The sequence below is a fragment of the Sarcophilus harrisii genome, chromosome 1 (assembly GCF_902635505.1).
Source record: "Sarcophilus harrisii chromosome 1, mSarHar1.11, whole genome shotgun sequence".
In the NCBI taxonomy this organism is placed as follows: Eukaryota; Metazoa; Chordata; class Mammalia; order Dasyuromorphia; family Dasyuridae; genus Sarcophilus; species Sarcophilus harrisii.
In genome coordinates this window covers 585,627,096-585,640,497 of record NC_045426.1, presented here as the reverse complement: position 1 = coordinate 585,640,497, position 13,402 = coordinate 585,627,096, and the positions used below count along the sequence as shown (strand labels likewise).

The 13,402-nt window shown below is 33.3% G+C and overlaps 1 protein-coding gene across 1 annotated transcript in view; it reads right to left on the bottom strand.

Moving 5' to 3' along the window:
- Positions 1-3,528: 3,528 nt before the first annotated feature.
- DCAF13 (DDB1 and CUL4 associated factor 13) overlaps positions 3,529-13,402 on the bottom strand; it is a 35,541-nt gene continuing 25,667 nt past the window's right edge. Inside the window, exons 9-12 of the mRNA XM_003760313.4 lie at positions 8,499-8,634; positions 7,840-8,003; positions 6,844-6,958; positions 3,529-4,010 (exon numbers count right to left, since the gene is read on the bottom strand). Coding sequence (XP_003760361.1) covers positions 6,871-6,958; positions 7,840-8,003; positions 8,499-8,634 — 388 coding nt within the window. The 3' untranslated portion in view covers positions 3,529-4,010; positions 6,844-6,870. The remainder of the gene's footprint in view (positions 4,011-6,843; positions 6,959-7,839; positions 8,004-8,498; positions 8,635-13,402) is intronic.

The following is a 13,402-nucleotide window of genomic DNA, read 5'->3' as shown; positions in this document are numbered from 1 at the left end:
TTCATCATATTGTCTCCTCCAGTACAGAAATGCCTTTTTTCCCCTTCAGTCAAGAATAATGAGTCTGAATCTAAATAACAGAAACTATTATTTTATTCAGAATGAAAAGGCTGTTTTATATTCCAAATGGAATTAATCTAAATTAATATATTTTGCAAAGAAACTATTTCCTTTCAGAACTGAAGCATGGTTTAAATCCATTTTAGTGGCTCTCTTTAAGCATCTGAGCTTTAAAAAAAAGTCAGTTTTATGTATCTAATTTTTATGTGCACTTAAAACCAAAATAATTTTTAATAAACCTTAGTTTTAAAATGTGTTGATATAACAGTTAAAACTTAGTTCTACATTCCTTCATAATTTTGATTCAAGGGACTTCCAGTGCTTAGTACAATTCCTCACACTTGGTGGACATTAAATGCTCGTCAGATCAAATTGGAAGAGTCAATTGTTATAGTCTTTTAGGAAAATGACTCAGCAATGAAGTTATAGGTACTTAAAAAAAATCATATGGCACATAATTTCCTGAACCTGTTAAAATTACAAAAATATTCCTATTCAGTTAAAGGCAAAAAGGTTGAAATCTAGGGTTTGTCACCCTCGGCCTTATTATTCTTGGCTTTTTTACCTTCAGAAGAGACATATCCACCTATTTCTGGCATTCATTGCCTTGCTATTGTCATTATTCTACCTATCAAAATAAGAAAGAATCCACCTTCATCTACATGTATATTGAGAAATATATTACACTTTAGTGTGAAACGTTTTAGTCAATGTGTTGCCTCAACCAGAATCTACATTTTAAGTCTTTTTGTCTCTAATTGTACAAATGAGTTTATCCAATTAGAAAATTACAAGAAATCAGTAAACATGTAAATTGGGAGTGGGGTGGGGAACATACTATTCCAGACCTATTCTAAGGTAACCCAGGTGAACTTTATTTAGTCCTTTGAGGATGACTTGGATCAAAATAATCTCTTCATCTCCTGGGGATCTCATTCCCCTTGAGAGGATGAGTTGTGTCAAGCTGTGGCTAATGCACATTTATTCCTGATCACTTCTGAATATAAGGATCTCTTATTCCACATTATAGCTTTCTTTTTAGTTCTCTGTGTCTCTTCTTGGATTTCTGACCCGTACCAGATGTTGTCATGACACTTTTGCTTCTTTCTCCAAATATAGGTGGGCTCACTAAAACTCTTTTTCTCTGCCTAAAAACAGGTTTCATATTTTCATATTTCCTAGCACATCTGAGGTTATTTTAAGCAATAAATTCCTTTACTTCACATTCTGCCACACATGCAGAATGTGAACATTATGGGACTTAACTCTTGGTGTTATTTCTACCTCTAGTAATAAAGTTTCTAACAAAATGATTGTGATATAGGGAAATTCTCAAAGAAATTTTAAATTTTAAAAAATTAATGATATTCAGCATTTTCAGGAAAAATGATTTCCTTAAAATAAAATAAATGTCTAAATTCCCAAAGACTAGAAATCACTATCCTATTACATTTCAGGACCAGTTCTGATGTGTCAGGGAGAACTCTCATACTGACAAATTCACAGGTCCTTACTATATATAAGACATCAAAAAAAAAAAAACCAACTTATGTTTACAAAATACCACTTCTAAAAAAAAAAAAAAAAAAAAAAACTTGTTTATAAAATACCACTTCTACATAAAACATTTAAAGGAGTAAGAAGCACTTCATGTGTCATGAAATAATTCTCAATCAGTACTCAAGACAAAAAAAAACCCAAAACTATTCATATCCTTATGAAGATTCCTAGCTATCCATTTTCTCCTTTAACTGACTCCTTAGTATAAATGGTTACATTTAATTGCAAAATGTCCAGTCCCTATCATTAAACATATACCCCATCCTCAAATGTAGCAGTGATAGCAACATATAAGGGAAAGTACAGGATGTCACTTATCCCCCAATCAAAAAATAAAATAAGGATCAAAATAGACAAGAGGTCAGATAGGTTTCCATTGTATAAAAAGAGTACTGTTCAATAGAACAGGAAAAATTAGGATATTGAACCACATTCTGGATTCTTCTTTCCACTCATCGATACTAGAAGCCCCCAAGCAATAATCCATTAACTTAAGGTCTAGTTGTATTCCAAGTTTTGTCCTGGCAACTTTACTAGTTAGGTGTTTTTCTTACACTGCATTTCCACAGGTTGTGCTCAGTAAAGTTTATGAAAATAATTAAAGTTGTGCTCCCAATTCTAAATCAGGAAATTGCTTTGAATTGCAGGAAATTGCTCAGGTCCTTAATTAATGAATCAGGTTCTGTTGTGGCACAATCCATTGTGAGATATCACTATGGAAACCACAGGTTATTATTTTAGGTGGTGATGTTAATGACTCAGTAGGTGATATTTTCTTGCAAATCAGTAATAAACTAGTGCCTTAACATGTTACTGGCCAAGAATTATGCTAATTCTAGTGTTTCATAAAGGTCCCAGCTTTTGGGATAAGAACTCACTATCTGATAAAAACTGCTGGGAAAATAGGAAAGTAGTATGGCAGAAAGTAGGCATAGACCCACACTTACCACCATATACCAAGACAAGGTCAAAATAGGTTTATGATCTAGGGATAAAGAATGAGATTATAAATTAGAACATAGAATAGTTTACCTCTCAGACCTGTGGAGGAGGAAGGAATTTGTGGCCAAAGAAGAACTAGAGATCATTATTGATCACAAAACAAATAATTTTGATATTAAGTTAAAAAGTTTATGTACAAACAAAACTAATAGACAAGATCAGAAGGAAAGGAATGAACTGGGAAAACATTTTTACATTGAAAGGTTCTGATAAAGGCCTCATTTCCAAAATATATAGAGAATTGACTCAAATTTATAAGAAATCAAGCCATTCTCCAATTGATAAATGGTCACAGGATATGAACAATTTTCAGATGAAGAAACTGGATGCCCATTGGAGAATGGCTGAATAAATTGTGGTATATGAATGTTATGGAGTATTATTGTTCTGTAAGAAATGACCAACAGGATGATTTCAGAGAGGCCTGGAGACGCTTACATGAACTGATGCTAAGTGAAATAAACAGAATCAGGAGATCACTATACATGGCAACAACAAGACTATATGATGATCAATTCTGGTGGATGTAGCTCTCTCTTCAACAATGAATTGATTCAGACCAGTTTCAATTGTTCAGTAATGAAGAGAGCCATCTACACCCAGGGAGAGAGGACTGTGGGAACTAAGTGTGGACTACAACATAGCATTCTTTCTGATGTTGTTTGCTTGCATTTTTGTTTTCCTTTTCTTTTTAGATCCATTTTTTCTTGTGCAGCAAGATAACTGTATGGATATGTATACATATACTGGATTTAACATATATTTTAACATGTATTGGAATACCTGACATCTAGGGAAGGAGGTGGGGAGTAGGGGAATATTTTGGAACAAAAGGTTTTGCAAGGGCCCAGTGTTGAAAAATTATCCATGCATATGTTTTGTAAATAAAAAGCTATAATTAAAAAAAAAAAAAAAACTATGCTAATGGTTGTTTTATTGAATTGAATATATGCTAGCCATTTTTCAGTACTAATATTTATTGTTTGCATATACTATCTATGAGATTTTGGAAGAATATACAAAGGTTTATTGAAGAAACATGGTCTGTCTTCAAGTTAAGACAACTCTGGGAACATACATTAAAAATGTGTGTATGTGTATGTGTGTGTGTGTGTGTGTGTGTGTGTGTGTGTATGTATATACATATATATAAAAGTAGAGATCAAATACAGAAGTGCTTTTCCAAATCTAAGAGACAGCTTGATATAGCAGAAAAAGCAGTGGAGTAGGATTCCGAAGAATTGGTTTCTGGTCTTGGTTCTGCCATTGGATGATCTGGACAAGTCACTTCACACCTCTGCAGGTCTCAATTTCCCCATAATATAACATGAGGACATTGAATACGATGATTGTTCAAGTTCCTTTTAACTCCAAGATTATGTGATTCTCTAAAATGAGAGAAAAAAACCTCACTGTCAATGGTAAAACTTATTAAAATCATAAATGGATAAACAGCATAGGTTAGAAGGACTGCAAGAGTACAATTATTTCAACCATTTCAGCTATCCTAGTGATGTTCTGACATCTATCTTGCTAATCCTATCCTCACTAAAACTCCGTTTCCATATCTATAGATACCTATTAAAAGATAATAATGGAATATCTTTCAGTCAACCTAAGGCTAACCAAAAGCCAGCTCCTCTTCTCAATGGTACTACCTATAAACCTAATAAATCAGGATGAAAATCTTTGAGTCAATTTTATAGGTTAGGAGTAGCAAGTCCATTCCTACTGTTGCACACTTAATTCAGGCTTTCACAGATTCACTCTTAATTTAGTCTAAAAATCCTTCTTACTGACCTACCCCATTCACTTCTTCCTTCTTATCCATTCTGCTGCCAAACATAGCTTTCATATGTTATTCCCTTGTTCATATCTGAGCAATGGCTTTCTATTTCCTACCATTCTTCAATAATTTGGCACTACCCTATCAAAATTATTTTCTACATTTCCCAATACTCTCCAGTAGATATTTCACAGTCATTTACTGAAAGCAAGGTTTAGAGGAAAAAAAAAACCCAACATGTCATTAAGTTCCTATTTGATTATAAAACTTAAGAATTTGAGTACAGTAAATAGTCACTTCAAAGGCTCTGTTCCAACAAGGTATCTCACATGCAAAGTTAAGGTCCTTAAAAAAATTCATTGATAGATGTGACATCAGAAATAACTTTGTTCTACAAGTAAGCCATAAATACCCTGCTAGTTTGGACATTCAAACAGAGCATATTCAGAAAAGCGATTCCCTTTAGATGGTGATGTTTTCCATATACTCCTGTTTGTAGACATGTTAAATGCATCAAAATATGGGATCATCTACTGCTCGAGTTTGGCTTAACACAAGAGAATCAAGTATATGAAAAATGCCTATTTTCCAGACTTGTCTAGTGAGATGGACAATCTACTGAACATTAGTACATTTTGGAAAGACTATAGGTAAAGAAGGGAAAGAGAATAAGCATTTATAGAGTGTCTACTATGTGCCAGGCACTGTGGTAAGAGCTTTACAGATATTATCTCATCTGAGCCTCACACAAAAACCCAATGAGGCAGGTGCAGTTATTATCCCCATCATACAACTGAGAAAACTCGGGCAAAAAGCAGATAACTGACTTGCTCAGGGTCACAAAGCTAAGTGTTGAGTCTTGATTTGAATTCAGGTCTCACTAACTTCAATGATTTATACACTGCGCTCTGCCTATTTGCCTCAAAAGAATTCAAAGAATGAATGGTGTCCAGATTTGAAGAGGAAAAATGCTTCGAGGATATGCCTAGTATTTTCTGGAAAAAGTCCTGGGTGGTTGAAACAAAACACCTTCTTTTTCTCTCCAATCCATCAAGCATTTTTTATTTTGAACTTAAATACAAAACAGGGGGGGAAAAAATTGCCATATGCACAGTAGAACATAAAAGATAACACCCCTTTTTCTTAACACCAACATTCTACTAATATTACGGCTACAAAAAACTGCAGATTGCAAAATATAACCAATGCCAAACAACAAGTGTAAAATTTAAAAAAGATGGATAACTAGTAAAAGGGGTACAACTATCATATAGTTAAACTGAAGTATAACATATTTATATATTATACTTCAGTTATGTATTATAACAGTATAACAGTCTATTATGTTAAATAGGCTCCAAGTAAATAGTTAAGAGATCTAAGATCTAGAAAAAGGCCCCCAGTTTATTGGGTAGACTTCTTAGGACAAATGAAAAGGAATGGAAAAGAATTCAACAGGAATAGAAAGTTTTTAGTCTGCAACGTGGAAAAGAATATTCATGTCACTGAGAGTACAGATTTACAATTCACAATTTTTACTTAATGGTAGTAACAACAACAGTAGTAACAGCATTTATAGGAAACTTAAAACATCTCATTTTATACTCACAAGCATGGGAGACAGGTGTTAATATTACTCCTTTAACTGAAGCAAACAGAGGTTAAGAGACTTAGCCTAGGTCAAAAAGTGACCAAAATCTGAGGCTGGATCTGAACTTGGATCTTTCTAAAGTCAGGCCCCTTCATATCCCATGTTCATTTCTTTCTCTGTGCTTGATATGTTATGCCTCCCTCCTTAAACACTCTCTTTTCCTTTTCACCTGTCTAAATATTCCCCATAGTTTAAGGTCCTAAAATCTAGAACTTAAAATTATAAGAAATTTCAATGGAACTGATGGAACAAAAGGATTTAATGACATCAATGGGTAAAAGTCACCTGAAACCTTACTTTATTATCAATTAAAAATACTATTAGGTTACTAATCTTGAAGATTACAAAAAACCAAATAGCAATAGTATTTAAAATATTCTAATGTAGTCTCATAAAAAGAACATTAATTATTGGTCATAGCAAAATAAAAAATAACAGATTTGATTTAAACCACACACATGATGTAAAATAGAGTAATACAATGCTAGGAGAAAAATAACAATTTTTCACATTTTTCATCTCTGACACCAAAGTTCTCTTGTGAATGCTGTATTCCTTTAACTATTGAAAGATAATGGCTGTGGGGAGAAATACTTGTTATGCAGCAAACTTTTTTTAGGGGAATTTTTAGGGCTCCTCAAAATAAACACATACCAAATTAAGGTAATTTAAGAAACAGCTCTAAGGGAAGCTCTCTTATATGTAATTAAGGTTTTTCTGTTGTTAAGCAGAGTCTGTAATGTCATTTTTAGAATCTATCACACTATACATAATAATTACATACATTCAAAATCAGCAGAACTCTCATGTATTATTTCACAACAGCCACTATATGCTTCTTCTTCTCTGACACAAATGGTATAGATCCAGGTTTGCTATGTTTGATACGATTCATTTGCCTAGGAAGAAAGAAAATGCACATGAGATCATAAGAAAATTCATCTAATCAAAATATAATTTAAAAAAAATTCTTTCACTGGAAAGTCACTTGACAAAAATCACAACTAGAATAGAACAAAGTAGCCAACATTTTCATATCTTTCTCTGCTAAACATTAAGACTCATTATTTATAATTACAAATGCTCCAATATCATATCCAAGTCCCAACAAAATCTAATCCCATGATCCTTTTTAGGTATATCTCAGTATAAAAAGACACAGCATGCCATATGAATCTTGTACTTTTAGCAAATGAAAGAATTACAAACACAAGGGCATTTCAGAAAAAGGCCTACTCTGATCAGGTGATCAGAAATTGGGATGAGCACAGTCATACTTCAGCTTATCTCAAATACACAAGCATATGGGAAAAAGAGTTGCATCTACAGTTAAAAATTTTCCTCTCTCTTGTTAGAATGTTTTGAACATTCTTACTAAGAAAAATGTCTCAAATTCAATTAGACAAGAAAGGATTAATTATTTTCTATTTTTAACAGTAGGAGCTTAGATAACATAAGGAAAAGCAATGGATTCTTTGTGAAATAACTCACTCTAAATTTCTTTGCCAACTTTTAACTCAAGCCTATATTCTTAGGAACTGTGAATTTTTTCATAACTCTTAAAGTCATGACTGTTTCCATGACTATCAGTCACTAGAGAGCAGCCAAGTTTAGAATGATTGAACCTTTCCTTTCTTCTCAAATCAAATGAAGTACTAGGTGTGTAAGCACCTAAATTGAGCCCCTTAAAAGACAACTATGGCATTATGTGCCACTTCCTTGTTTCATTTTATTTAGTGAGGGAGGAGAAAGAATGTAAATAGTACAATGTCAAACATACTTCCTTTGACGAGCTTCTTTCATGATGCGCTGCTCCTTAATTTGGCTATAGATGGTCTTAGGTAAATGACGATGTCTTGCTATGCGACTTATCTGAGGATGGTATTTAAACTTCTCCTTCAACTTCTGGTTATAATTTAAGGCTGCTTTTTCTCGTGATGTAAGCTTAAACAAACAAACAAAATAGTGTCAAGAACACTGAAGTTGTTAGGTTTATTTTATGATACTGATAGCCAAGACTCACCTTTTACTTAAAAAAAAAAAAAAAAAGCCACCACAATAACCCACAATATTTTTGATAAATTACATTCCAAATCACTAGTACAACTGTATTTGTACTCTTCAAGGATCACTGCTATGAACTATATTTCTTGAAAATAAAATCATTCCTCTATGAATTTACATGAATTCCAAAAACACGCTCCTAGAAAAAAAGGAAGTGGGAGCCCAATATAATTTAAAACAGACAAAAATACTTAACCCTGCAGTTGGATTTTTAAAATTATATTACAGACCACTCAATAAGTTAAATATCATGCTAAAAATGAATGTCTAGCTATGATAATTATCTTAAGACTAAACTGATCCAAATGTTTCAATCTAATAAAAGAGAAGCCAGATCAGCAATAAGATAAATGGAAAATGAATGGGGTCTCTTACCACACCCAATTTTTCAGAAGCATTGGCTTTCCAGAGTCGAATGTTCATTTCATCAGATCCACATAAAATATATTTGTTGTCAGATGTCCATTTCACAGAAATAACATGCTGCATTCTCTTTGTGTGATATACTTCTCTATCAAAAAAAAAAAAAAAATTCACCAAAACCTTTAGAATTCTATGGATTTTTTCTTTAATACCTTAGACGCTACTTTTCAAGCACCATAATATTTTCTTTACATCTTCAAGAAATATGAGATATTATCTGAGATCACTCACTCAATTCATAGATTAAGTCAATGTTGAATAAGTAAAAACATACTTGGAGAATCCACAACAGAAAGAAATGAATTGTATTTACTAAGAACAAAAACATCATTCATCTTTTTTTCTTACACTAAAAAAATAAAGGGAATGCAGAGTGATCTCATGTAGCTTCCAGAATTCAGTAATGTTTCCCAATTTGTGTCATGAAATATATGATCCTACCAAACTGGCTAAAATTGAAATGTGCTGCTGATTTATATGTGTGGAAAAAAACAGTGAGAGTCACAAAAGCACCTATTAGGTTGGGGTACGAATTAGTCAGTAAATGAAGTTAAATTTCACACCTATTTGAAAACACATTTTTTTTAAAAAGTCACAGAAAATACTATATTAGGAAGTGTCATAAACAGCATTAAGAGGAAAAGCAAAACAAGGCCAAAAAAATTAGAAAAGGGTAAATCTAAGACGAAAGAAGTAAAAGAAAAAAAGAAAGAAATCTAAAGAGAAAATTATCCAAGACACAGAGCATAAAACAGAAAGGGAATAACTATTGGGTAAAATTATTCATGGGAAAAGAAAACGATGAGGGTATTAAGGATTTATGTCCATATTAAAAGAACGAACTTCTTAGTCCTCCCAAACATAACCACAAAATTGTTACTTTATACAATATTTACTTTAATCTCAAAACACCAGAGAGGTAGGAAAGACCAGTGGGAATAAGTACTTGGTAGCTGGAAAGATCTGGGTTCAAACTTCAAGTCTGGCACTGACATTGGGCAAGTCATTTCACTTAAGAGCCTTAGTTTTTTCATTTGTGAAATGGAGATATCTCTATCATAGCTATCAAATAAAATATTCATATGTAAAGCACTTCATTAAATCTAAAAGTAAATTATTTGTCAGCTCTAATGAAATCAAGTTTCAGGCTGAGTATATTACATTAAAAAATCCAAGAAAATTCCCACTCCACAAAGAGAGAGACTACAACTGTCCTACAGCAGTGTCATCTGGATACAAATAGCCACCAAATTCCAGAACAAACTGTTCCATTCTTGTTATTCAACTTTTTCAAAGTTTACCTCTATCTAAAAAAGGCACTCGGACACTTTTCTCCAACAGCAATAAGAGAGCGTGAAGTTTAAATGGCAGTAAAGTAAGCTAGTCTTTAAAAATAATGTAAATTACTTGTACACAATGGACACGAGCAGATTTCCTTGCTTCAGTGAGCTCTAGAAGAGGAAATTCCTCACAATGCAGGTCTACAGCTGTTCTGTAACTTAAACACCTGAAGAGTGCTTGGGATACTAAGATAAAAGACTTTCTCAGTCACAAATTTCCTATGTGCCAAGAGGAAGGACTTGAACATTGCTCTAGATTTAAAATACAATTTTTTTTTAGTAATAAATAAACCAATTTTAACCACTCCTTTATGATATATAATTTCAAAATTCTTAATCCACATTTCTTATGTTTGAATGTTGAATTAGAATTCAACAAACTACATACTACATGCAAAGCACACAAAATTTCAAGTATTATAAAGTTCATGACATTCTAAAAATACATCCCCAGAAAAGGAATTAAATAAAATGAAATTCAATAAAGGTTTTTCACATATGTCAAAATGAAGTGACAGCCTTATAAAAATTCTATTGATCTAGCTGTTTGCTTAGTAAAACTGAATGAAATCCAAATACAACAGTTTTCAAGTATTGATACTATGTAGCATTCAAAAGCATTTATTTACTCACAGTTTATTTCAAACATCTAGTTCTTCTAATAAAGATTTTATGTTTTCTGAAAGTCATTTCAAAGAAAAGCTTATTTTACTTAGTTATTTTTTTAAAAGCTATCACCAAAGAATATAATAGACTTATGGGATTGAAAGGATCTTGTGAAATCCAGGGATATGAAATCTGTGGCTTTTTAGCATTCCTGTTTTTGTTCACAGTACATATTATTCTGATTAGCAAAATGGTTCAGATGTCCCTGGGATACAATACAAGAAAAATTAGTTTAGAAAAGGTTTTTTTTCCTTGAATAGTTGCTCATATAGTTCTAAAAGAGATTTCAAGACATTACCAAGGTTTGACAACAAAAGCAACAGAAACAATCAAGATTATTAAAGGAATAAAGCATAGAAGGAAGCAAGACTTTTTTGTTTGTTTTTAATGTTTTTGGGGAAAACAATCACTTTTTTGTCCAGTACATGTAATTATCACTGTTCTATTCAAGGCCTTCTACTATTCTTCACCATTCATTTAATGAAACACCCTTTCTCACCCTATACATATACATATGCATATACATGTACACATAGGATAAAAAGTTACTGGCAGGGAAAAAACTTTTGCATCACATGTCTTTGACATCTGATATTTAAGAAATTAAAACAAATATTCAAGATCAAGGGTCGTTCTACAATAGATAAATGATCAAAGGATTCGTGAACAAAAAACATCTTGGCAAAATGGCTTCCTGAATGGAAAAGAACTATCTGGTTCCCCAACACCTACTCTAGGGAAAGCCTGAAGGTCACATCACGCATCAAGAAAAACCAATAATAAATTGGAGTTACTTCTTTCATCCCAAATCTGCATAAAAAGCCAGCCAAATTACCTTATGTCATGACCCTCTTAAAGAATGAAGGACAGACAACAAAAAACAATATATAAACAGATAAACAAACAAGAGAGGGAAGAGACACAGAGAGACAGAGACAGACAGTGATGGAGATAATAGAGATATAGGGACATGTACACATTTTTATTGTATAAGTTGACAGGTTAATATTCTTATTAGCAAATGTAACATTTACTTCTATGTCAAAGTAAGTATAAAGTAGAAAACTCCTGTCTAAAAATTCCTAGGAATGTCATTGCATTCCTGTTCTTAAGACCTTGTCCAATTAGGTTGGATCCTATAAACAAAAACTAACTTGGACTAACTACTAAAAATAACTCCTTTTCTTGCATTCTCTCATTAAGGTGGGGGGGGGGCAACTTGAATCTTGAAGAAAACTATTGGCAAAGTCAACACTGACAAACCCACAGTCTTCCAAAATAACTGTTGTTTGTTCTTCCTTCTCGAAGAGGACCATAACTCAGGAAGTGATGCCATGATATGCAAGTGACTAGATTTAAATGAAGGAAGACTGTGCAAGGTCACTTGCTCCACTCTCCCCTCCAGAGCCAGTTGAGTCCAGTGGCCAGATGTAGATCAAGATGACTATAGCTGGCCTAGATGTAATGGGAGACCTTGGTCTTTTTAAACTAAGGTCTTCATCAGATCTTAGTCTGACAGCCCACACCCATTCAGTGATTAAGGCTAGGTAGCACTTAAGCAAAGAATCTCCTCTTTCACCTAGTCCCTCCTTCCCCCACCAAAGAAAAAATCTAAACAAACTAACAAATAAATAAATCTGGGAGGGGAAGATCTTTTGCGTATCTGACAAAGCAGAAATGACTGCTATTTACATTCAATCTGAGTCAATTAGGACCCTAACAAGAACCAAATGGGACTTGGCTTAGGATCTATTGATGGCCAATGAGAATCAGATTGGTTTTGGTATAATGTATGGTCTTTACCCAGTCAAATGTAAGTTCCTAGAGGAGAGATATTATTTGTGTACCTATGCTTTGCATATAAGTGATAAATGTACAATAGAACTACTATTTGTTGTGGATGTACCCCATTACTGCAATAGTATCTGGTTGCCACATTCGTGAAAATATGGATTTTATAAAATAGCTTCAAAAGAGGAAAGGGAGTTCAATTATCCTAAAGAAAATAAGATCAAAGAAAAGATAAGAAAGCTCCTCTGGGTGGGATGAAACAGCAATAATACTAGAGATAATATGGAAGGGAAGAAAATCTAGCTGCCTTTGAGTAGTTTTGGCAATGTTTTAAATAAGTCCCAGGGGTTCAGAAAGAATTGGAGAATGTGATTGCTAACCTACTGTCAATAATCTAAATGATTACAGAGTGGAATCAATTTTACTTTCATAAGGAATAATGACTAGAGAAGAGTTAAAGACATGTCTAGCCTGAAGTTTTCTCTCTGGAAGCACTAAGAAGGAAGGATTAAGTTAAGCTTAGCTTCCTGTATATATATGATCTCCCAAAGGTTAACTCCTCCTTCTGGAGAGAGAGGGATTCTGGGTTATCTCCCAGAGTGCTCTCTGGCCCTAAGGGAGGTGTGAATTCAGATATTTCATACTAAGCCATACTAAGCCCTGAAATCTCCCAAACGTGTGAACTCCACTGAGTACTTACTTAGGTGTGAACACAAGCATTGTTTCCATCAGTTGTACTTAGTACCTTGTTTCAAATTCTGGCCCAAAATATCTCCTTCTAAGATCAAATCAATCATATTGAACCATGCTAAATTAGATAATTATTGTTTCTATCAACTCTAATGGCTTAACAGTTTGTAAAGATTCCAATATCTCCCCTTTTCTTTTGATTTAGAACATATGTGGTCATGACCTCCCTGACTTCTCATGAAGAGAGATGAAAACACCAAAGGAAATAGAAAATCAAATCAGCTTAGCGGGTTTCTAGAGGGCTCACTTGAAACAAGTATGAAGTAAGGTGTACATAAATCCACCAATATTTAGCACTAGAATGCTAAC